The sequence below is a fragment of the Microtus oregoni genome, unplaced genomic scaffold (genome assembly GCF_018167655.1).
Source record: "Microtus oregoni isolate MIOR12 unplaced genomic scaffold, Mior012 000053F_ref0000044, whole genome shotgun sequence".
In the NCBI taxonomy this organism is placed as follows: domain Eukaryota; kingdom Metazoa; phylum Chordata; class Mammalia; order Rodentia; family Cricetidae; genus Microtus; species Microtus oregoni.
Window position 1 is genome coordinate 6359791 of NW_024543829.1, and position 26572 is coordinate 6386362.

Consider the following 26572-nt stretch of genomic DNA (forward strand, 5'->3'; position numbering starts at 1 on the left):
GTTATGCAATTAAAAATTCATTTTCAGACTGACAACAATAAAGATCTACCAATTAAAATAATATTTTTTTTTCTTTTTTGAGACAGGGTGTCATTATGTGGTCCTGGCTGGCCTGGCAGGCACTATATAGCTCAAGCTGACCTCAAACTCACAGAGATTTGCCTACTTCTGCCTGTCAAGTGCTGGAAATCCGTGTGCCAGAATGCCAGAAACAATACAATTTTTTATGAGGATAAAAGAAAATTTAGATGCTAAAAATTAAAAATCATGGCCTTGCTATACTTTCCCACACTCTAAATTCCTGTGCTATTTTGTGACCAAATGCGTTGCTACATTTAATCATGAGTCTCCTCAACAAGAAATCTCAAATCATGAGACAAATCTACTCTGGGTTCCTTCTACCCCACTAGTTAACACTATTCTTACTGTTATTTAAAAATGTTACTCCTTTAGGTATTTGTTAAGCACACTTTCTAAGTAGTAGTAAAACTGAATTATGCTCACAAAAGGGATGGGTTTTTTAAAACCTGTTTTATAAACACTGCAGAAAGTAGGAGTCATATAATGAAGGACTGTCACTGAAAGTCTAAGCAAATCTGGTAAAGCCTATCACTTCTCATTCATACGTTATTAAAGTATGTGTGTATGTTAGAGAGAGAGAGAGAGAGAGAGAGAGAGAGCGTGCACATGTATGCAAATATAGAGGACAGCTTGCAGATGTCAGTTCTCACCTTCTACCATGTGAGTACCAGGGACTGAATTTAGGACAACATGCTTGGCTGCAAGTGACATTTTTTAACTGAGGAGCCATCTTGCTGTCCCATTCACACACACACACACACACACACACACACACTCACAGACACAAATACACACACACACAAATTTGTATTCCTTCCTTTCCAGGCCTTCATTAGTTTCTCTCTTTCTTTGAAAAGCTCTCCTACAGCTCAGGCTAGACTCAAACTTAGTACGTGGCTGAGGATGACTATAAACCCCTTATTTTCCTGCCTCCATTTTCAAGTACTGGGGTTACAGAGGCCTCACGTGGATTCATGTTTCTTTAAATACTAATATATACGTATGCTATGGGGAGAGAAGATAAACAAAGCTGTCGTCAAGTCTGTAAGGTAACAAAAAAAAAAATGAAACAGTATAGAAGTGTATTTCTTTTAAAAAATAGCTAAAGGTAAGATAAAATTTTACAACATAGATACTGAATTAAGACTTTCACTGATTTTTTTTATGGTTTTGGTAATTCGTGATCTATTCGCAGATGTTACTAGATGATTCAGAAGACCAAACCTGATAGAAATGACACTTCCATCTATTCCACATCACACTATTGGCAGTTAAAAGCACAAAAGTAAAAAGAGAGTGGAAAACAAGAATTTGCATTTAAAAGCATGCTCATTCTGGCTAGCATGCCTTGAGTAAGAAATGGTCTGGATACAAGAAGAAGGCCAATGCGAAGGAAGCATCATGTCCTCCCTACACCACAGAATGAAACACCATCCTATAGTCTCTCTGGCCTTTGAAGGGCCTTCAGGGGCAGAAAGCAGTTTCGTAAGCTTTTATTTCCATAGCTGTCAATGTAGATGCCCAATAAAACTTATACATCTCCATTTTAGATGGACAGAGAGAAACAACACTAGCCAACTAGAGAGTAGAGAAAATAAGATCCAAAGTTGCTCTCAGTCCCAGTTTCTTGAATGAGAGCACATTCATATACCTGCCAGTCTACCTAAGAGACAGAGCTAAAAGGAGTCCACTGCAGATCCGAGGTCAGAACGCCTCTAACCTAACTCCAGAACAGCCTCTACTTGGAACAGATGGGGACATAACGCGGAGGACCGCAACCACTCAAAGTGCCGAGAAAACGGCTCCAGAGTGCTTGGCTTTATCACCACTCTGCCCTTCATGGCGTAGAATCCTCAGGGAAGAGGAGGCAGGAAATGTTAAGAGCCAGAGGTGGTGGATGACTTCCTCTCAACCTTGTTCTCCAGACATGACAGGGTAGCTAACATACGAACTCAGTGAATGTTACCCCACACCACCCTACCCATATGTTGGAATTTTGCTTGGCTTGAGCTTCTTTGCAAACACTGTAACAATCACTGACTCTCCCTCTTCCGGAGCTAGCAAATGCTTCCAGCTCCTGAGGGGCAGAGTCAGCTTTCTTCAATGACATAACTTTGGCTGGATCTATTGCAGTAGAAGTCCCACTTCCAAGATTAAGTAGACAATACAAGTGAACTTGATTGGAAGAAGACACAAACAAATTAAAAACAATAAAAAATTAAAACTCAAAATCTGGTGGATTGCAAGTAAGAGTGAATATGGGAAAAGCTGAGGGAGATATATCAAAATATACTATGAAAATCTTGGAATAATAAAAATATTATTAAAAACCCAGTATCTTCTTGGCTTAGTGGTTCTTTTGGAATACTGATGTATTTTTGTCCGAGATGGCTCCCAAACTAATTCTTCCACATGTTATTTTTTACTTACTTCCTGAGTTTACAAAAAAAATGTAGTAAAATTAAAAATATTTCCTACGCATATACTTTGGTAGCTAAAATACGTTTTAAAAGAAAATATAAGTTTCAGTTTTTATAGCTAACAAAAATGAGCAATAGCAATATTTCTAAAGCCATTTAACTTGTCTTTCACTATAATCCATTATTTTAAACTGTCTTCATTACAAAGAAGCCCTGTTCTACTTTGTCTAACAAAAACTGTTGCTTTCACAATAGCACTTCATGGAATTATAATAAAGGTTATAAAAATAGCAAATAGGTAATCACAACTTAGAATACACAATCATCAGGAAGACAATGGCAAATGCAGGATAAGAAACAAACAGAATCTGTAAATACAATTCTCTCAGGGTAGCTAGGAGGCAGAGGACTGGGGAGGAATGGTTTCTCCAAGAGGCAGTTTGAAACTTTCGAATGCTAAGACTGTAGCTGGCAATTCTCAAACTACTTGTGACTACTAGTTTAAAATAAACCAAATAGACTCGTAATTAAAAATGAACCAAAAAAAAAAAAAACCCAGCTTGTAGCCTTAAAGTGGCCACAAAGACAGCTAAGGGATAAACGGGTATGAGTAAATAGAATTATTTGTCTTCCTGGTTCAAAGAGAGCAAAAGGTGAAGCAGAAACTCACAGGGATAAATTCAGTGAGCTATCTCCTACTGCATGCACACACTTTCAGCTTTGGGCCAGACAGAACAGGATGGAACTCGCTGCACAGCTAAACCAAGAGTTCAACTACTGCTTTCTTAGTTGGCCTCGGGGTAAAGCAGTTCCCATGCCCAGGCTCACCTCACCACGGAGAGAATGAAAGCCTGCACAGATGGAGCCCCAGTCAGACTACATCTCTATTCTTTCCCCACTCTGCAGGACTCGTCTCCCCTTTTCCCAGATGCTGGTTCCATTTAAAGACCCTTTAGCCTTTCTTCTGGTCCGTGTTTTTGGATGGGTGTCTTAACTGCAGGCCACTTCACCCAAAGTCAAGAAGATGCTCCTTCACCTCAGGCCACATCACCCAAGGACTGGGGGGCTTTCCAGTTCTCCTCTAACAGTTCCGTAGGAGACAGTGTCACAGCCTATGGCCCAGGCTGGTCATTCTCAATCCTCTTCCTCTCCCCTCCTCACTGCTGCTGGGATTACAAAGTAAGTAGGACCCATAGAAGTAGTGACCTGAACCAGTCTCCTACAACTCAGGAGCCAGAGGCAGATGATCTCTGAGTTTGAGGTCAGGCTGGTCTACATGGGGAGTTCCAGGACAGCCAGGGTTTCATAACGGATAGACCCTGTTCCCTCTGCCACCCTTATTCACATACACACACACACACACGTGCACATGCACACACATACACACAAAAAGATCAATTAATTAATTAAACAAAACTGACTTCTTAATCATATTTACAGATAACTCAGATTTTTTCAACAATGTAGAAAATTCCTGAAGCCTTTCAATTATAGAATATGTATGTTGTAATAGCTTTTAGGAATGTTAATGTAAAAAGCGAGTGTCATAAAAGGGGTAATTCTTATTTATACCACATTGGGAGAAAAGAACACCCATTCACATTATCTGTTGTCTCTTAACGTCTGTGTTCACAGAGCAAGAACACAGGTCTCAAGGAGTATAAATATTCAAAGTTCTGTTCTTTGGAAAATGAGTGTAGATTCACTGAAGAGTTAATAAGGTTTTGTGAAGCTTAAAATTTTTAAACACACCTTTTCAAAGGTCTTATTTTATTAGTACATGTGTGATTGTGTGCGCATATGTTATGTGCGCACACATGTGTGGGCCTTCACGCTGCGGCACATGTACTGAAACCAAGGAAAAATGCTGTGGTCAGTTCTCTCCTTCCACTTCACGGGTCCCAGGGACAGACCTCGGATTGTCAGGGTTGGTGACAAGTGCCTTGACCTGCTAAGCCTTCTTGCTAGCCCCTAACACGGTTCTTTTATCAAATATCCAATGATATTAAATTACTGATCCTTTCCACTGATAAAGTTCATCCAATCGTTGTTTCTGACTTCAGCTAGCCTTTTCAGTCGATCTGCTTATGCCATTATCATTTTAATAAATCCGTACCTGTGAAGGTCAAGGTGATTCTTCCCAAGGACTAATTCAGAACACCAGAGCTGGCCTTCTGACACTGAATTTCTAGGCATACCATATCTGAATCTCAAGAGGTAGAATCCTAAGAATATGACCATATGATTCCATTCATATAACATAGTCTGCCAAGAAGAAACTGTCTGAGAAAGACAACATGCTCAATTCAGGACCTCAGGACTCTCAGATTGAGATAAACCAAATATAAGATCATAGTAAATGAAAACCTAGCACACCAGCACGTAGCCCTAATCAAGTATACAAAAATACTGCACCAACTCTAGATATTGATTTTATCAGACAGAACTTATATGTTAATTTTTTATTTTTAAAAACAAACAAACAGGAAGAGATGATTAAAATAAGCATATCTGAAAAAATAAATAGGAATTTTATACAATAAATGTAACTTTGTAACAAACAATTATGTAAAAAAGGCAAATAATCACTAGTAACTTAGCAAACTGGGGCCCCACCTGAAACTACCCAGGGCGCACTCTTAGGAACGAAAGGCTGACACACCGCAGAGCAAAGCACACGGGTTAGACTAGCAAGAGACAACTGATTTCAATAAAGTCAGCTAAAGAGAAAACACCTGAAAGGGAGCTGCTGAGAATTTTCAAGAACTGATTAAAGACAGAGCTATAGATCTGAAAACATTCCATTCCCTAAGCAAGAAGTACATATACAACACACCTAGTAAAACACCATGATATTTGGAAGACACGGTTTATTATTACTGTTTTATTATTAACTAACCAGTGAGAAAATGCACAGATCTCCAAGTGGAGGCAAACTGTTCAAGAGCAGATGCAGACCCCTGGGAGTGAGGAGTGACAGTCCTGAGGACCGGCACATCAGCAAACCTAAGCCCAGAATAAATATTAGTAAACAAAAGACCACGACATGGCAGAAAACAAATGGCCAATCTAGAGTTGTTTATCCAAGCAAAACTATTTTGCAAGATGAAAAAAACGAGGAAAAAAGGGAAAAGAAAACCCCCAAACAAACAAACAAACCAGGGTTGTGCCTCCACTATCCATGAGGAACTGGGTCAATGTGGAATCCTGAACCCCAGGCACCTACTCAAGTCCCTGACACACATACACACCCATATGCTAGAAACCATCCAGGATGCCCTTCAAAAACCCGGCACAATGTGAATGCAAGATAATAACTACTTGTTATATTGCATTATTTTAAAATAATAACAAGAAAAAACTACATATTCAGCACAGAGTTCTCAACTTTTCATACACATTTTATTTTCAGAGAGACAAACTAAGAGTGCTAACCATCAACAAATCTTCAGAGAAGAAATTCATACAACAAATGTCAATAAGAAGGGAAGAAATAATCCCCGGAGATATGAGATATGTGCAGTGGAGGAACAACTAAGATGGCTAATGTTTCTGTATTTAAGCACTGTCTCAGTAAAATAATACACGCATGATTTGTGAGCAAAGAAGAACGAGTAACTGGGAAGAGGTGATGATAAGCAACAGAGGTATCAGGGATTCGTTTTATTACTCAGAAAGGAAAATAAATATATTAATAAGACTTTTAAAGAACAAAATTCTGGGGATTCTACAAAAAGCATAACAACATCAATAATAGAACCTTAGTACCAAACAACAATGCCCTCCTCTCAGGCTGGGGGAAAGAGAAAACTGGCAGGAGATACAGCATAGTGTAGCTTAGAAAGTGGATAAGCTAAACGATGAGTCAGAACAAATAATTTCATATCAGAAAGTGGAGGGAGAAGAAGGGATTCCTACCTTAGACTATGCCATAAAAATATACAAATAGTAGGGCAAGCACTAGAAAAAGCTAAAATGAGTATAACTGAAATGCTAACAGGTGAAAACTATGAAATCATAAGATGTTTAATTAAAATCAGAGAAGGTGGAAAAGAGTGGGAGATCAATTCCCAAAAGACATAAACCAGTAAGTGTCACACAAGAAGAAACAGATCGCCTGACTGGACCTATCCCATAGACAGAATCCAGGGTTAACCTTCCAAAACAGAAAGCAGCAGGCCCATATGGATTTACTGATAAGTAAATGCCAAACATAGAAGGAAGATATGGAACTAAATCTCCACAGTCTCTTGTAGAAAATAGAAGCAGAGGAAATACTTACTAACTCATTCTGTGAGGCCAGCATTACCCTAATAAAAAAACAAATAAAGACATTACAAGAAAAGAAAACTACAGAACATTATCTCTCATGAAAATACATGCACACATATTTAACAAAGTATCAGCCAGTGCCATCAAATACATGAAAATAAACATACATTAATAATCAAGTGAAATTTATTACAGGTATACAAGGCTGGTTCAATACTTGAAAAGCAATTGCTATACCCCAGAGGCTAAAGAAAAAAACTGTGATCACAATTATCAACAGTGAAAATCTAATATTCATTTGTGATGAAAACAATCAGCAACCTAGAAGCACAGAAGATAAAGAACATATAAAAAGAATAATCCTATAGTTATCATCATGAACAATAGGGAGATCCAAGATTTTTTTTGTATTAAGACCTGGAGAAAGGCAAGGAGATCCCCCTCATCTATTCTATTCAACAGCTTACAGGATATCCTCAAAACACAATGAGATAGGAGACATGCAGGTAAAAGAGAAAAACCTGTCTTTGCTTTTAAAAAATGCTATGGATTGTGAATAAAGAAAATCTAATAACAACTGAACACTTCTGGGGTTAATAAACAGCAGCGGTGTTTCCAGCATACCAGGACAATTTACAAAAATCAAGTCCTTGCCATTAACATCATTTATTTTAGTTCCAAGTTATGAAGTACTTAGGCCTAGACCTAACGATGAGCATGGAAGATTGAACATGAGGGACAGTGTGAGATCCCGATGAAGAAAAGGAAGGTTTAAGCAAATGGAGATGGTCTGTGTTCATGAGTAGAAAGATACAGTCAAGGTCACTAAGATACCCACCATTCCCCAGTTCAGCTACCGTTGCAACACAAGTCCAATTCTAATTAAAACCAAGTGATTCTGCAGCTACAAAGTATTCAAAAGTTGACCTGGAAGGTTCATGTGGAAAGACCCAAAACAGCTGAAAAACCAATGGCAAACACCTGGAGCATGGATTCTTCTCTCTTGGATGCTCCTCTCTTTAGAGACTTGTCATTAAATCACAGGAAGCAAGAGAATACGGCTAGCAGCCAGCAGACGCTCCATGGGAGAAACGGAAATAAACCCACACAAATATGGTGACTGATTCTGGCGACAGAGGAAGGGAGAGAATGAAATGAGGACGGTCACTACCACAGAGACCAGGCTGACAGAAGACGAGAGAAAAAAGTTCTTGCCTTTGAAAAATTCAACAGATTAGCGACCCAAATGGAAAATGCAAAAGTGTAAGACTCAAGGTAACCAAGGGTTTGAAAAGTTATTTTTAAATGGAATACCAAAAGAATAATCATGAATCAGAAATTTTAGGAGTTAGATGATTAAAAACTAAAGCTTTTATGAAGGCAAGCCACAAACAGTATCCTCTCTCCAATATATATCACTGTAAAAGACCTGTTATCAAGAATAAGGGAAGTATCCAACTTAAATAGTAGGTACCAGTATGTGTTTGTAGGGATGGACAAACCCCAACAACAGGATTTGCACTTACTGCTGGATCAGTTCCAAATGGGAGGGCTTCTCTCTCTGGTGTTTTCTCATAAAACTGAACATACTCTTGCCCCGATTCGGGCTCCCTGTGAGACTTGAAGACGTGTGTACACAGAATCTGGAGGTTGGCTGCGTTTGTGATAAGTGCTCACGGCACACAGCACACGGCAGAAGCAGTCAGCGAGTACAGAAACTCGCATATCCATACGATGGAGTATTACGGAGAGGTCTTAAATGCATATCGCTAAGAATCCCAACTATATTATTTCCACTACATGACTGAAAAATACCAACTTCCAGCAACAGTAGGAAGGTTACTGGGTGCCAGCAGTTTCGAGAGGGAATGAAGCATGAGTATCTACCTCCTCAGCAGTTTCTAGTGCAGTCAAAGTGTACTGCGGTTCTGTAACTCCTCACTTGTAAACACCCATAAAATACACAGTGCAGAAGGGAATTCTAATGACACCCATACACTTGGGCTCACCATAACACGTCAGTATTACTGCACTAACTTTTAGCTAATGTGCCCACCAATGACATGCAAATAGTGGGGGAAACTGAAAAAAAAAAAAAAAGAAGAGTGTATGAGAACTGCTTCCTGTTTTTCTATAAACCAAAAAAATCACTGCCTGCAAGATATGCTAGAGCGATGGTGGCCATGAAGCTGGCAGGAGAAGTCAATCAATATCTGACTCGACTTAAGACCCACTCCACCAGAGGAACTCATCCTTGACATCCCACAGCCTGGGAAGACAGGGTAGAACAAAATACTACTGTTTAAACAATAAAGGGCAAGAAATGACTCTTAATGACACTGTGCTGTGCTCATGGGTGAGTGCTTTGTTCAGCCGGCATCAGGGAAGTTCTCCTGCAGCAGTGGGAACAGAGACCACAGCCAGACACTCTGCAGAGTGGGAGAGCATGAATACTCAGTCCCAATGGTATGCCTCCACCAAAACCCTCTCCTTGGGGCTCAGGGAACCCTAAGGGCGAGGAAACAGAAAGAGAATCCTCTGTGCATATGTTACGGCTTTCAATATAGTGCTTTTTATGGGACTCCTGAGTGTGTGAACGAGTAGGTCTGTTTTTTGTGCCTTCTCTTGGGTTCTTTGCCTTTTATTTGTTCTGTCCAATTCTCATGTGCTAGTTTTTGTTTTATATTATTGCATTATATTTTTATTATATTTCATTTATAATTGTCCCAAAAAATAAATTTGGGGAAGATGACATGAGACACAAAAATCCCACATAAACAAATGTAATGAAAAAGTGATACTATAATTTTAATGTTGGTAGAGAATCAGATCTTTATTTTATCCTTATGCTATATAATGTATAAACCTAAGATATACTTTTCAACTACTTAGTCCAATGCAAAAGTCCAATGCTAGTATGAGTGAGTTCCTTCAATTAAGTTGTGACTGTCCATAAAGCAGAAGACGCTTTAGGGACCGTACGGTGTATGCTAAGTAGTTCCCATCATTACTGGTGGGCAGCACGACAATGCAGAAAGAATACTGGTTATTCTTTATAGCTTCTTATAGCTTTGTGAACTTGAGGAACCTCAATCTACTTCCTGGTTTCTCCAAAAGGAAATAATATTCAAAACACATCTTCCCGTCTTTCTACTCTGAAACTGTGAGCAGGAAGAGCAGACACTTCAGGGGCATGGACAGGGCACCCAGAGTGAAGGCCTCACTCTATGCTGAACCGTTGTTGTAAGATGTCCCTGATTCGTGCATAAAAGAGACGTGATAGGTTAACACTTAAAGGTGGTGCACAGATGACAAAGGGCAACTTAGGCTGGGTACTTAGAATAACACTCAAACACAGAGCTGGCTGCGATCATTATCACCATCACGACGACAATCATTCCAGTCTGCGATGACAGATTTCACACTGATGTGCGGCTACTTTGGGAGTCAGTGTGTGAGCTAAGTCTTAGATATGTCAGAAATTCATGAGCAGCTTCTGCTGTGGTTCCACATACAAAATACCAAATTTTAAAAAAAAACTGTCTTTTTCACATGAGGACAACCTAAAATAATCAAAATGGTGAAAATGCATCATTAATAAAAATAATAATACTAATATATAATGCTGAAGATGAATTAAACTAAGCCTAAATTTTTATCAAATACTTTCCAGTAAGTTAAAGTTTACTGATAGACATCAAAAAGGTAAGAATTGGCACAAGTGTCTATCAAATACATAAATAGCTCCAAGCAAATCAATGACTGGAAATTAAAGTTGAAGATGACAAGCATGAATTTTAAAAGCAGCCTTAAGGCTAAAAAAAATTAAAAGAAATGAAAGGAATAAAAATAAAAGCAAACATAATTGAATATGATTCTCATGGAAGCTAAGTCGCAAAGGGTTAATTTTATCCCATACATTTTGTCTGAGGCACCGTCTACCTACTATTTTCAATGATTATTAAGATAATGTTTATCTACCTTGCATATATATGAAGGTGCCAGGGTGCATGTGTGGAGGTCAGGGGAAAGTTTTCAGTAGTCAGCCTTCTCCTTCCACTGCATGGGTCCTGGAGACTAAAGTCAGATCACCAGGTTCTGCAGCAAGTGTCTTTACCCACCGAGCCATCCTGTCAGCCCTGGTAAAATGTGTGAGTTCCATTAGCTCATTCATAGCATCTGGTTAACTTTAAGGTCAAATTTGACAGTACATATACCAGTATTTAGAATACTGTCACTGCTGATCTAAATATATGACCACATTCTTAGCAGCTCTGTAAGACAGTTTGTCACTGAAGTCCCTCTGTTTAATATCAGATGTGGAAAAGACAGGAAGCATGCTAAGGAGCAGTGACACAGAGGGAAGAGACGTCAGCTTTCCTGTGTTCTGAAACTGTTCTCTCAGAAGAATATGTTTGTTCTGCTTTCAGTTTCGACACAGAAGTGCCTTGATAAGAAGTCAAGACTCTCGGCCACCCCTTACAAACCCAAAGCTCTTCTCCTTTCTACACTCCTAGATCCACCCGACTCAAGCAGGAAAACTGGGCACTGAGCTTGATACAAGTGAGGACACACGCTACTACCTAGAAAACTGTCCCTAGGTGAGCTGGAGAAGTGAAGCCTCGCTAGCTGCGGCTGTGTCTTGCCACCAATTTCACCTTAGTCCAGAACACTCCACGCTGGCCTCCTCAGCTCACTGGTGCATGTGTGTCCACACCACAGACACAGGGAAGCTGAGGACCAGTGAGAAACAGAGAAAACCACCTGAGTTAAAAATCCCCAAAGGTGCTTCTGCCAAGCAGAAGACTTTGTGATGTGGGGCATCATGCTGACCTAGGAAGTTCAAAACACCACGGTTTCCCTAAATTTATAACTTAAAATATTTTAAAAATTAATGGTAGGTATCATTTAGCTTAAAAATTAAATGGTAAATGAAACATTATGAATACCTTTATTGCTCTTACTTAAAAACTTAAAAGACTTAGCTAAATAGTTAATCTGATAAGTTGGATCACAAATTTAAAAATTAATATTCTGAGGTGTTTATACCATTCAGAGCTGATGTAATAGAAAATGAAAAACCTGCCGGGCGATGGTGGCACACGCCTTTAATCCCAGCACTCGGGAGGCAGAGGCAGGCGGATCTCTGTGAGTTCGAGGCCAGCCTGGTCTACAACAGCTAGTTCCAGGACAGGCTCCAAAGCCACAGAGAAACCCTGTCTCGAAAAACCAAAAAAAAAAAAAAGAAAAAAGAAAAAAAAAAGAAAATGAAAAACCTGAAATTATAATTAAAAACATCAATAAAGGGGTTTTGTCATTTCTGACATGCTTATCATTGAGGAAGTACAAAGACGCTTCCTGAGTCGCTTTACAAACCATTCTTAGACGACAGAATAGCAGCATTTTCTCAAGAGCTCCCAGTAATTTATAACAGAATCCATTAAGTAAAATTTAGTCTCACTCTCTTCTCTTAAACAAGGAAAACAATTCAGAGTCCTTTCCTACAAGATTAAGTTTAAATGAAGAAAACATTAAGGCAGTATTAAATATTTTCTATCTTGCTTTTTAAGTGAATAAAAAAATCTACTTTTAACAAAGCAAAATTCTAGCAACATATTAATCCCCTTTTGAAAGATATTTAGAATTCCTAACTATATCTTAAAAGTATTTTCGCAATCATATAGTTTTTACTCTATAAATACTGTTTATGCAGTCGAGCACTAGGTAAGTTTGTATAATGGCACTAATACAAGACTGGCAGAGAGAGAAACTGCAATGATTGATCAGCATTTACCAGGGTGTATTTATGGTTCACTGGCTGATGTCTTCTCCCCTTTTTCCCATACCAGAGACGGGACATTTCCTTCCCAGGTCACATTAAGCTTCAGCAAATCACGGAAGACCTGTTCTCAAAAGCATTCTTCCTCTGTCAAAGATACATTTTCCAGCACCAGAGCCCTGCCACAGTGACAAAACAGTTCGCTGGCAGCACAGACGTGATTGACATGGCAGAGAGCTAATCACTAAGTAGTATCCATTGAACAGATAGTCCTGAGTGGAGACTGTAAAGCTGGGGAGGGAAGACAGTGTTTCCCATGCTTAAGTTTGGTTGCACTGCACCCAAGTGTGCTAAGAAAGGGCTCAAAAGTTTAAAGACACAGAGCACATATTTCCACAGCACTAACAGATACGCTGAGTACAAGCAATGCATTGTGCACAACATCCAGACTTCCTCCCGAACCGCACATGTGACTGCAGTTAACCCTGCACTGTTCGTTCATAGAGTTCCACAATTCTTTCCTATTTCCTTTTGCTAGACTTTTGTTCTTTACAGCTAATAATCCTATAAAATTTAACTTTATGGGGTATTCATAGATAAGAAAATCATTTTAAAGTGTTTTCTAGCATATTATTTACTGAAAGATAATTGTATTTACTGTGTCTACATATGCTACCCTTCATTAATAAGTAGTATTATGGAATATAAGTAGAAGCTTATTTTTTAAAGATTAAGTACAAAGTATAACTACATTTAATTTAGATGTAAACTAAAATTACCTGGCATTCAGTTTTATCTATACTATAATGGTAATGTCCAAATATTTCTTCCATTTTAAGGCAAACTTGCTCTCCTACTAATGGCTATGTGTAATACACAATGCCATCTCCTCAAATACGCGGTACTCGAGTACACACAACGTGTGCCCCACTGAACCCAGCACACCCTGCAGTTATTACTCCCCTTCTCTGTATGCCAGCCGCGCCCTCCCTTTACTTTCCACCACACCCCTTAAACATGAAATACGCTGTGGTCACAGTCCATCCCCTAACACCACTCCCCAAAACAAAACCATCAACAAAACTGAAAAAAATCAGGGAATATTTTAAAAACCTGCCTAACTACTAGACAATCTTTCTCAAACATGAAAACAGGTGCTTCAAAATGAAGAGTGCCCTGAAAAACAAAGCCCAGCCCAGCACAGCCGGTTCTGTGGCTGTCCATTACACAGCCACGCCCAAGAATGCGATCTCCCGTGTTGACTGCAGACATAAAGACTCTCTTATTTTTTGACAGTTTCAACTGAATGTGCATTTTGATAACGAGGCTGAGAAGAGATTAGGAAACCTTTTTGCTTGTACTTTAATATACTAACTCAATTTTAATATACATGTAAGTAGTTCTTTAATAACAATAATGAGATGCATTTAGGAAAATAAAAATAATCCAGCTGTTTGGCAGATACCATGTTAAATATGCAGCTTCAGTCCTCTGCATGGTTTTTATTAGAAGCTGCAGCAGTATTAAAACAGTGTTTTTCTTTGGAATATCTAATGACTACAGTGATAACTCTACTTGATGACGGCTGTGCATACAATAGGAAAAGAATCCAGTAATGATATAATCAAGCTTAATGGTGTATAAAAAAAACATTAGGTTAAATATTTACATGTATATAATCAAACTGGAGAACACTGGAAGTTATAATCAAAATCAACATACAAATAATTTGAAAATTTAAGCCAAAAGGTAGGTAATAGACTGTTCTGAAGAATCCTTTGGGAACTTATGTCATAAGCACACAACTTATTATATTTATACTAAAATGAATGACTTGACCTTTGAGTGATTGAGAAATTCTAAGTATTATCAAACACCGGAAAAAGAGAATCAGGATCTAATAAACCAAACACAAAATGAAACAACAATTTATCAACACTTAGGCAAGGGATAAAAGTAGAGAATAAGCCAGAGCCTTTTCTTCTAACAACAGTGATTTAAAAAACGAAATCTCAGTTATGGAGATGGGACAGTTGGCAAAGGTGTTTGCAGCCTGACGACTGATTCCTGGGACCCACATGGTGGGAAAACCAACTCCTATAAATAGGATCGATGATACTTCTCAGATCCCTTTCAATAATGCAGTGATTACTCTGATGTATAGGGGATCTCACTGTCGAAATGTGGCTCAACTTTCCCCCTTTTGTTGGAGAGGTGTTCTCCTGGTCAGCTTGCCTAACTCACATATAATCTCTAACACTGCACTTTCTTCCTAACGTTCCCATACTTTTAATGCTGAAATCCCTGCCTTTTCTTGTTGAAGCTCTTTTAAGATGTCTTTAAAGTTTTCCTATCCAAACTACACATCCCAGCAACTTCGGGTGCCTTGACTTACAATCATTTAACCAACCCTAGAGTAATGCTGAAGATATCGAAAAGGTAAACAGCCAAGTTAAGGGAAATCGTTCTGTTCTGGGAGAAGATTAAAAGCAAAGACAAGTAAGTCTTTCCACAACACAGTCATATGTCCAAAATTGGGCTTTTTGTTATTAATATTCCCTACAAGAAGGAGTAAAGGTGAATAGATCAAAGCCAGTAACAAAGAACTCCTAACAGACTTACAGGCCAGCAGTTTTCTATCACTGATCTTAAACAAGAGACTGGTATAAGATGCAAAATGAGAAAAACCAGGCGGCAGCAAAGTATACTTGCTAGCTTATGATTTCATACTCAGATTTCATAAAGTTTGTGGTTGAAAAGGATAATCGTGCATACAAGTTGTCCAAGTAGTCTGAAAGAAATCTGGTAACAGGGTGAAGAATCAGCTTTCCAGTCTGAAGGCTCCTCTTCCTTAGTCACATTACCCACATTCAAGACCTCCACAGCCACAAACAAGAGGTAGCTGCTGCATTAGACCACTCTTTCCAGACGGTTTACAAATGGAACTTTTCCTGCTACTTTTTGTTTTTTGGGGGGAAAATTTTCCTAGGACAAATGAGGAGATATATAAACTTTAAACTGTAAGTTATAATTCTCAATGTCCCCCCAGAAACTGAAGCCATTTCTTTGATTCAAAACAGTCAGCAGTGAGGATGGTAAGATGTAGCCAGGTAAGGTGTTTGTTAGGTAGAAAAAAAAAAAAAAAACCTAACTAACTAAATTTGGGAGCTTGGAGCCTCAGAAGCCATATAAGGACCAGGTGACAGTGAGGACTGCCTGTAACTTCAGCTTCAAAAATTGAGATGGGGATCCCCAGAGCAAGCTAGGTGTGGACGCAAGCAGTGTCTGTGAACTCTGGGTTGCACCGAGAGGTACTGCCTTAAAGAATGAGATAGAAGAGCAGTCAGAAAATTCACATCAACCTCAGCTTCTGCATATACATATTCAAACACAGTCCACACATATGCAAACATCCACACATTCACATACAAGCACACAATACATGCTTCCACATGAAAAGAAGAAAAAAAAAGTGTCAGTAGTTTTCTATTTCTAAACTTAAGTGACCCAGCCAACATTGGGAGAAGTTCTCGATTCTTTTTCTGGATTAAAAATACTGCCACTGACCATTTTACTGCCCCGTTTAGAAACTTCGTCATGGCCTAGCTGCCATTAAATCCTCATCATTTCTTAGCATCTTTTACCAACTTATTTCCTCTGTGGTAACCTACTTTCAGCTGCTGCTACCTTAAAACTTGTACACATCTTTGGAATTCTGGACACATTTACCTTCTGAGACTAAGAACACAGCTGGAACCTGTGGTAACCATGTGAACCCACCTACTATAAGTGGAAACATGTGCCCAGCACTCTCCAGAGATTTCCTTCCTGCCTCCTCCCTATGCCTCAGTTTCCAGGAACCATGAGTCCATGGACTTCAGCTACTTCTGTTCTTCTGACATCAGACCTTCCTCTGTATTCCATCCATTAGCTATGGCATTCATCCATGCAGCTGCTTACATCACTAGGCTGTGATTGGTCTATTACTTAAAATTTGATAAATATCTGCAAATTTACCCATCTATTCTGCTGATAGTAACTCAGGCCATTACTAATTTGGAGCTAGAATTAAGATTAATACTTTTTATTTAAATATTGAAATAAATGTACACTATACTATTTTCTTTCCCTTCATCATATTGATGACATAGTAAATGAATGTTGTACATAACACACAATGTTAGACAAAAAATCAGGAACACAGCTTGAACAAAAGACACACCATGTACATTTGAACCCTTATACATGCTAAGGGCATGTATACCTTAATCATTATACATGCCAAGTGCGTGCACGGTAAATTCATATTACACAAATAGTCACAAGCTTTAACCAAATGGATAATAAAATACAACTCTATTTATTATCACATTTTAGCATCTGCTCTGTTTTCTAAAAACATCAAGAAGAGATTAAGATAAAAATACCAAAATAATAAAAACGTTATTCTATCAACGTTCCAAGATAAAGCATATAAAATCACATAATCTTAATACTTTTTAATCTATGGGAGGCTTTTTAAAGAGTTTATCAGTATTAACTTGGACACTGCTTAAAAATTCATTAAATTTAAACACATAAAAACTTTTTTTAATATAAAATTAGCACCAACTTCCTGCTGTCACCTTAGTATCACTGAATTCAGGTCAAGACAATGCTTACTTGGTGTTAAACTTGGAAATGGCAGCTAATTTTTCTAAATGCACTAAATGAGCATTCTCTCATGTATAAGAAAAAAAAGACAGATGAATCAAACAGGAAATTTTTTATGACAGTATAATAGCAATTAATGTTATTTCTATTTTAGCCATGTTGTCTTCCTTTAAATATGTTAAAATACATCTAAAAATTACTTTATCCTTAAAGATCCAATATTTTAATGTAAAAGCAGAGTGACAGAGAGCATTACGTTACCACTCAGCTTCATCAGAAAACACGTATGTGCATGGACGGTCAGCTAGGCCTTCAAAACCCTGCTTTTGTGCCATGGGTTCTGCAGTTTGTGGAGTTCCGTAAGGCCATGAGTCACACACGGCACAGGAAGCCAACAGAGCTGATGGCGTCTCACTCTTACCTCCCATTCTCTGGCTGCTGCGTCAGCTGCAGGATCTTCGTTTGCTTCAGACTCCTCAATCTTCTTGACGACTATGAACCCAGGCTCTCTGGTATATTCACCAGTATCTTCTGCATAGATTTCCGGACTCCACTGAATGAAGAAGGCATACAAGTGCTCTGTCCTGTTAGAGCGAATGGTTATTAATAGGCCTAGTATTATCTGCTACTAGCAAAAGTTAAAAGACTATATTTGTAAAATGTTTTGACAGGAGTTGAAGACTTTATTAAATAGTAAAGCCCACTATCAGGAAGACATTGTCTTTGAAAATGGATTTCGCTATCAATTGTCAAGTTCTAAACACATATCGCACTAAGACTTTCATTGGAAGGCTTGTCGCTATACCAACTGCAGTGCGATGCTTTCCTATGTAAAGACACTAGTAGTGGGAAGGAACTCACACAGCATCCAAACTGAAGCGGCAGGACACAGTAAATCCTTGCTTCAGCGGTTGATGATCTAATCTTCCCATATCTGCTTCCTCTTTCTGGTATTTTTATAACTGCAGTCAATTGTACTGGCTGCTGTACTATGCAATAAACATGTTCAAAGATCAAACGTCTATGTGCTTCCTGGCTTTAGTTAGCATGGAGAAGTAAACTACAAAACTGAGCTAACATGGACCAACCAATAGCAACGGCTCTAAGAAGGATGCATCCACCTCATGATCTAAAATGTTATGTGACACCTGACATATGAAGGGGCAGCAAGTTTTACCTTCCAGGCAATTAGTCACTATCAACAATTCTCTTACGTTTTCTGTCTATGATAATGCCCAAAATTCCAATAATAATAATATTAATAAAAGCCAAGGTACATCTTAAGTATGACTTGCAATGAAATTTCTAACCTGGGTACTAAGATGGTGATGCAGTATTCGTATTAGGAGGGCTGACAACCTTTTCCCCGTTAAGGTTACAACACTTAGGTCTGGAACCAAGAACAACACTAAAAACAAAACTACATCTAAAAATTAAGAAATAACCAAGAATAATAAAAACGAAATTTTTTATGTTAGATTTCACTAAATAGTTACATTTTTACTATAATCACTTTAATCCCACTCTCTTATTCTCTAGGATCTGTTTCTTTAAAGTAGTAAATTGTGCAAATCAAACTGTTTTAATTACTAAACTCCCATTTTAAAAAGGAAGCACACATTATCTGGTGTATCTGGCAGCTGGGAAGGAGGGGAAGTACGGACTATGGGATTTCCAAGCCGCACCATTCCTCCTGCACCTCCACTTGATTAGCTCTCCACTGGCAGGGATGCACTACAGATAACCCAACCTGTCTTCTGCTGCAGGGGTGTTTTCCCAACCAGGAAGTAAGGGAATACCCTAACACATTCAGTTTCTTTAGGAGAGCATTATTAAAGTATAAACACTCTCAGGCTTATCAACTTTGGCAATGATGCTAGGAATAATTCTACATAAAAAGTCTTTTTTGTGAAACCCTGTCTCAAAATAGGAAAAAAAAAATAACTATACATCCTTCAAGAAGGCTGTGTTGATACATTCATGAATCATCAGTCTAAGATACTATATAAGTACTTTACTGTTAAAATATTCATGTTCCAATGTTTTTCAGTAAACTAAATATGAAAATTTTAAAGGCATAAACTAAGAAGTATCAGATAGTAGCTGATTTCTATAGATTAAAACCGCCTTGCTGACTTATAGCAGAGGACGGCCATGACCGTGCAGGGACCAGGGCAAACTGTCCCGTCCCAGCCTTTCTGGGCTGGAATTAAAGGTGTACACCACCATGCCCACTTACTTTTAGTCAGGAAATGGAGGCTTTTAGGACTTTGATTCTGGTGTTGTGATCTACAAAGGAATCTTGTAGGAAAAGCAGAAGTTTCAACGTTTTTAACTTACCTTTCTTGTGGCACTGCAAACCAATATTCATGTTTCTTATCTCTCTGTGCATACTGCTGCATGGTAGCACTGGCTTGAGACACAAAGGTTTTCCTCATCGGCTTTCCAACTCGGAGACACAAGAATTTGTGTAATCGATGCCTTCTCTTATCCTTTAGAAGTGAAGACCCTGGAAGGGTTATGTAAGCAGTGTCCATTCAGTCATAAAGTATACCCAAGTGTCTCAGATGAAGTAATTTTACATTCTGGTTCCGGATTATAAGATAATGTATTTTACTGGTACTTGCACATATTCAATTAATTAACATTTACTTATTTATTTATTGGCATAGAAGATCTAGTTACTGAAATAGCAAGATTAACTGAAAGAGTCAAGTTAGTGAACTAAAATTTTGCTGAGGGCTATTAGGAAAAATGCAAAATCTCAGACTTTTCAATAAGTTGTTAACAACAGCTATGCTGAATTACATGTATCTGTAAAGCATTCTGTAGATTCTCTGTTAATCTTTTAAAATTACACCTAGGTCACTATACAGAATGTATAAATGGCTATTTTAATATGGCTTTTCAAATATAAAAATTAATGTAATTTCCAGTCTTTACATACAAAGGTGTGAGAAATCAGCACTATACTACTAGCTGCAGAGCAACATTGGACGGCTCATTATGTCTAAGTTATCTCCAACCAGAGGCGTACGTTATTTGGAGTCTGACAGTAGGATTAAGTCTGTGAACACGGACATTGATTAGCTTGTTTCAGCGCAGCGACAGCAGGAAAGTGCGCTGGAGAGACATCCCCTGCCCCGGCAGGAAAGTACAAAGTGCACAACCTGCCTGTCCCAGCTTGAGCCACTGGTTAGAAGGAGGAATGTTGGCCGCTCCTGTTCTTTCCATTACTGTATGCTACAGTTTACTATTTATCACAATGATTCCATCTTATGAAATAATAAACTTCAAAAAGCTTTAATATTTCCATATTATACACTATGGCTACTAAAAATGGCCATTTAAAACTAATGTTTTATTAAAAAGAGGAAACCAATGGTACAACTCAAAGAAAATTATATCAAAGTGCCTACTTATTTTCTTCTTTTGGCATGTGGCTATAATAATCTATTATATATTAATTCTCATAGCCTATAAAATTATATATTTAATATATTTATATATTTAATTGAACAGAAATTAGTTTCTAACCATTTTCAAAGATTTAAAAAAATACATAAACCAAATACTCTATATAAAGATCTTAATGCCAGTGTTACTTATACCAAAGGGAGTAGCCATCTGAACAGTCTGAATTGCTAAGAACAACAGGCAAATGGCTGGATAAATGATAAGACTGATAAAACCACATTTTGACAAAACTATAACGTAAATACAAAAGTGAACACCACACAATGTTAAGTGAAATGAAGCAGGAAATAGCAATACATACAGTACAATCCTGAGTTTATACTCAAATCTGTATGTACACATAGACTCAATTATCAATCAAAACCAAAATGCCTGCCAAAGACCTGTAAGGATGTTAATACTAGTTGATCATCATTGGTAATAAATTCCAGATAATTTTATAAATTGTGTTATAACTTCTTGTATTTGACAATGTTCCTAATAAGTGTTCATTGTGTTCTGAATAAAGAAAAAAATACTGTAGAAAAAAGTTCAGCCTTTAAAGAAATTGTGTTGAATAAATGCATTTCTTAAAAACTAATAACTATAATCTTAGGTTTTCAAAGTATCTCAGTGGGATGATACAAAAAAAAAATCAGTATTTTAAAAGCTGAATGTTGAGTCTGTAGCACATGTGTTGGAAGACGGAGGGAGAACCAAGTCCTTCTGGGACAGAAGAGACCTTATCTCAAAGGAATACTCCTATTTCTTAGGCTTTTGAGACATTCCCTTGCTGGGCAGACGAGGCTGGCCTCAGCACTAAGGGAGTCTTCTTGCCGCTGCCTACAAGGTGCTGGAATTACAAACAATTACCAGGGATGTGCAGCATGTCAGATCGGGCCAGACCTCCATGAACTGCGGGGAGATGAAATGACACACAGCAACTATGGAAAACAAGTGGATTCTCAGAAAAGCAAACAGTTGTGTGATCTGGCAATTCCTCTTCTGGTATATGGGAATTACTGCCCCCTCACAAAATAACCATCCAAAAACTGAAAGGAGGGGCTATAGTGATACTTTATTTATGTTTTAATAAATAAAGCTTGCCTGAAGATCTAAGCCACTAGAGGCCAGGCAGTGGTGTCACACACCTTTATAACCCACGATTTAGGAGACAGAGGCTGAGGGATTTCTGTGAGTTCAAGGCCACCCTGGGCTACACAAGAGCAAAGCAGAAACAGATTCAGGTGGTGGTGGCTCCCACCTTTAATCCCAGCACTAGGGGGAATGTAAAAAATGGGAGGAAACAGAGCCTCAGGGCTCAGTCTGCGGCTGCCCGGCCTTGGTAGAGGTAAAACTTCTCTAGTGGCTTGGTTGTTTTGCTTTTCTGATCTTTAGTTCGAACCCCAATATCGGTCTCTGGATTTTAATTATTTGTTTATTTGTGCTACAAATGCTGACCAAACATTTCGCAAGTATTTCTACATTAAAAAAAAAAAAGGATTCTAAACAGACAAGAACAAAGTCAAACATGGCTTTTTGGTAGCAGTATTTCTTGGGTGGGCTCTGTTTGCTGGTGGCAAGCAGAGGCATGGCTCCTTTAAGAGAGGCTTCCTAAGTCAGTTTTAGCAGCAAAAACCTCGCAGTTCTTTTAAGAGGCTCTGCCACCAAACGGTGTTTATGAGCAGCCACCATCAGGCTTCTTTGGACCTAGATACTCCACAGAGTTGCGGCAATAAATGTGACTTCTTCCAGTACCTCCACCATGAAGCTCGACTCTCAAAAAGCTAAGAAATGGGGTGGAGCTAGCAGCCAAAGCCACAGCTTTAATCCTAGTCATATCACTTTAGCGTTTGGTCAGAAAAAGACATATACAGTAAAGGCAAAATAAGACAAAAGAAACAAAACAAAATAAACCTCTAAACAGTTTATACTGTGTTTAAAAATATAAATAGGTTTGGGAGAGAAAGTCCTTAAAAGAGAAACAGAGGAAGAAAAAAAGCCACATAAAGATGGAAAATATACAAAGAGTCTGGATACTGTATGTTATTGTATTGTCTTTGAATTGTTTTATTGCTGAGGAAGGAGCAATAGCAGCTAAAAGACATTTGACTTCAATGCTGGTAGATTAGTCCAAACAAAATTCAAAAATTAAAAGTTCAAGTCAAAAGATATGTCACTTTGGAGAAAAGATTTTGCTTTTGTTTCCATAGAAAATGAGAGGCTGTGGATTCATTCTGGGTTAAGAAAAATAAGGTTTGGTCAAGGAAGACCCCCTGAAAAATCTCAAATGGGGATGAATGGCCCTGATGATCCAAGTTTCAGAGCATCTCTGTTGGAGTTTCCTCTGAGTTCTACAGCCAGAGCAGACTCAAGACTGCTGGCGTAGATGGTCCAGCCTCATAGAATACTAAAGTCAGGACCTGATTATAATCTTAAATTTTCTTGGACTCCCCATAGGAATATCAGCTCTCCGAATCAGCAGGAAGTAGCCTAGAAAACTATGCCCACATTCCCCAAAAATGGATTACGGATATTTGTCATTGTTTAGAGTATTAGTTACAAGTTGTTATGAATAATGATCAAGGAAAAAACTAAACAAAGGAGGTGAGATTCAGAGTTCTTGTGTTGAAAAGAAAAAAATGAGGGAATGCTGTGGAATAATCCTCTTATACATTGGAGAGATTTGTCACTTATATTAGTTTAATAAAATACTGACTGGCCAGTAGCCAGGCAGGAAGAACAGGTGGGGAAACCAGACTAGAATTGTGGGCAGAGGAAAGACAGAGAGAGAGTCAGTCACCAGCCAGACACAGAGCAAGCAAGATGAGAATGCCTCACTGAGAAAAGGTATCAAGTCATGAGGCTAAACATAGACAGGAATTATGTATTAAAATAAGTTGTATGATCTAGTTAATAATAAGCCTTAGCTAATAGGCCAAATGGTTTATAATTCATATAAACCCCTATGTTACTTTGGGTCTGAACGGCTGCAGGACCTGACAGGACAGAAACATTCACCTACAAGGGATTCCTTTTTATACAGACTTTATTCACTGCAGGATGATTTGCAATACTATCTATATGACTGGATTTTCTTAGCATTAATCAGAGACACCCTGAAACTGATGGCAAACAACATTTATATGCAGAAATGTTAATTCTTTGGACTTCCAAGAAAAGGAAATTTTTCTTACACACACACACACACACACACACACACACACACACACACACACATTCCTGAGTACATAAGTATAACCTACCCAGTCTGTATACAGCAATTAATGGGAAGAGAGGTCATGACTTTAAAAGAGAGCAAGAAGGAGCATAAGGGAAGGCTTAGAGGGACGAAGGTGAAGGGGAAAATGATGCAATTATATTATATAATCTCAATAATAATAATAAAACATAGGAGATATTCAAGCACATTTATAATAGAGATGAATGGTGAAAGCATGATGCTGAATGAGACGTAACACAGAAACTGTGTGGCTCTCTTATGTGAATGGCCTGGAGTAAGGAGAACCCTGAGCGCATATTGGTGATGACCGGGGAAGGGCAGGAGTGACAGTTCACTGCTCAGTTACAGTCGTGTTTTCATAGATGCTGAAAGCTCCCAAGATGCATGCAGTGAAGAGTGTCCAACAGTACGAATATGCTGATGGCCACAATTTGTAGAGCTCAAAATGGTTAAAATGGTTAATTTTATGATATGTCTATTTCATAATAAAAAAGTCAAAATGGTAAATTTAGCTTGTGTATTTCAGTAAATTGGTAAATTTAACTTTTGTATTGAAGTAGAATAAAAATCTGAAATTAAAGTAGTAACTAGAGTTCATATGAGAATTTATAAACAACTCTGCAACAGAACTGAGAATGTAACCAAGTTATCTGAGCCACAGTGTATGACAGATGGGCTCAGTACATTTGTAACAGAAGCTACTATGCTAATTCTCCTATCAACAAAAACCTGAGCCAAGGAAGGAAGCTGAGCACCCTGCATGCTTGTTTTTAAAAGAAACCATCTAAGCAAAGAGAGGCAGGATTTTTATGTGGACAAAGAATCCTAACGGTGTCCAATGTTGTTTTCTAAAAAATTATATATTAAAACCTTGGCAGTTATAAACTGTAATTCAACTGTCAAATATGCAATGATAAAATCATACCAAGACCTTATGAAATTAATCAATGTGTTACACAAGGCAGGTGCACATCATAAGGCAAACTACAGAGAATGCAGAGAGTTAAACAAAAGGATGTTCAGAGACTAGGCCCTGCATCAACACGCCCCCCCAGAGTGACGTCACTCAAGGACCCTCTGACAGTCATTCTGATAGAACTAATCTGCAGCCTTTGGTCAGAGAGGAAGGAAGAAAACAATGTGCAGAACACCAGACTGAATTCACACCTCCCTAACCCTTACCATCCACACGTCCGTCCATGGGTGCACCTTGATGTTTCCCTTCTTTCTGGGACGCCTGTTGGATGCTGTCTCTTTGCTGCTTGGCTCGCTGCATCGAGTGGCTTTTCCAGAGTTTACGCAGCTCCTCTACTTCCGTCTCCGAGTCCCGCTTTTGCTGTTTCCCCTGTCTCTCCTGAACAGTTTGCTTTTCCTTGAGTTCCACTGCCTCTCCAGAAGGTACGCTCCCTTCCCCTCCCTCTTGCTGTAGTGCATTTTCATGACGGAAAGAAGAATCCCGGTCACCATGACTTTTTACATCTGTGCTTTGCTCTTTGGGGCCTGAGACTTCAAGTTTTTCCGTAGCCTTATCTCCTTCCTTAGTGGCGAGTTCAAGACTACTTAAATCAGTTTCATGAGATAAAGCCTCTTGGTTTGAAGAATGTTCAGTATTGGAGTTAATGCGGTCAGGAATGTTAGGAGGCTCTGACTTGACTGCCAGCGACTCCACTTCACTCTGACTGACGGTTTGCACAGACTCTGAGGACGCGTCGGACGACTTATCCTGCCGCGGCTCGGAGAGGAGCTCCTCCCGGATGGGAGAGAGTTCTGACTCGGTGAAGACGTCCTCGGAGAGAGACTCCTCGGTGCTCCTGGGAGCCGTGCTGGCACTCTCATTCCCCGGATCGCGGGCTCGCGAGTCCGTTTCCTCAGCAGCAAGGCCTGTCATTTTCTTAGAATGGCAGAAGTCCTTTCCTGACAACTCATCTAGTTCTCTGTTATAAAATAAAATTAAAAATTACTAGACATTAAAACTGTAACATTTTACATTCCACAACCAAATAAAAAATATCACAGAAAAAGCATTTCAAAATACGCAAAGTGTAGTCCTCAACCAAAATAGAAATATCATGTTTTTCACATACACCACATACTCACATCAAGAGTTTTCATCAACTGTTTACTATTGGGGAAACATCAATGGAAGATTTCTCTATAAATAACCTCAACCAAGTTTGATAACTTAAATTCTTGATGAACTTATAATAGTGAACTAAAACTTTTATTGGTAGCACATAGAAAACTGGCTATTTCAGCCTATCCCATTCATATGCAGTGCTTATTTATAGGAAATTAAACTAAAATACAAACTATAACGCAAAGGTTAAGAGCAACCTGAGGCCCAACATTTAAAGGAAACCCTAAGCTAGTAACTCAGAATAGCTCTAAGAGAATCTGTTCAGGTAAAGAACGAAGAAGTCAGAGGTGAATGCCTTACAGCCAGGTCTCATTTTCACCATCACGAGCATCTGTCAGGTAAATACCAATGTCCACAAGTGCGAAGTTGTAGAAATAAGCATCATTGAGTAAGTCAGCAATTTAGACTGATGATTAAAGCTGCTTCATAATAACTGGAAATTATTTGAAGTCTCAGCAGCAAAGCATCAATATTTGACCATATATGGCTAGAGAACAGAAATATGCCAGATAGAAAGACAAGAAAGTAAA

The 26572-nt window shown here is 38.6% G+C and overlaps 1 protein-coding gene across 12 annotated transcripts in view; it reads right to left on the reverse strand.

The window, feature by feature from the left end:
* Positions 1-26572, reverse strand: part of Oxr1 (oxidation resistance 1) — a 359076-nt gene that overhangs the window by 14344 nt on the left and 318160 nt on the right. For 10 of the 12 annotated variants that reach the window (XM_041637773.1, XM_041637779.1, XM_041637775.1 and 7 more), the window contains 3 exons: positions 25088-25839; positions 19546-19714; positions 17627-17789 (listed from right to left, as the gene is read on the reverse strand). In XM_041637773.1, coding sequence (XP_041493707.1) covers positions 17627-17789; positions 19546-19714; positions 25088-25839 — 1084 coding nt within the window. Of the gene's footprint in view, positions 1-12567; positions 12787-17626; positions 17790-19545; positions 19715-25087; positions 25840-26572 lie in introns of those variants that run through there. The other 2 variants (XM_041637783.1, XM_041637784.1) reach the window with 2 other exon arrangements.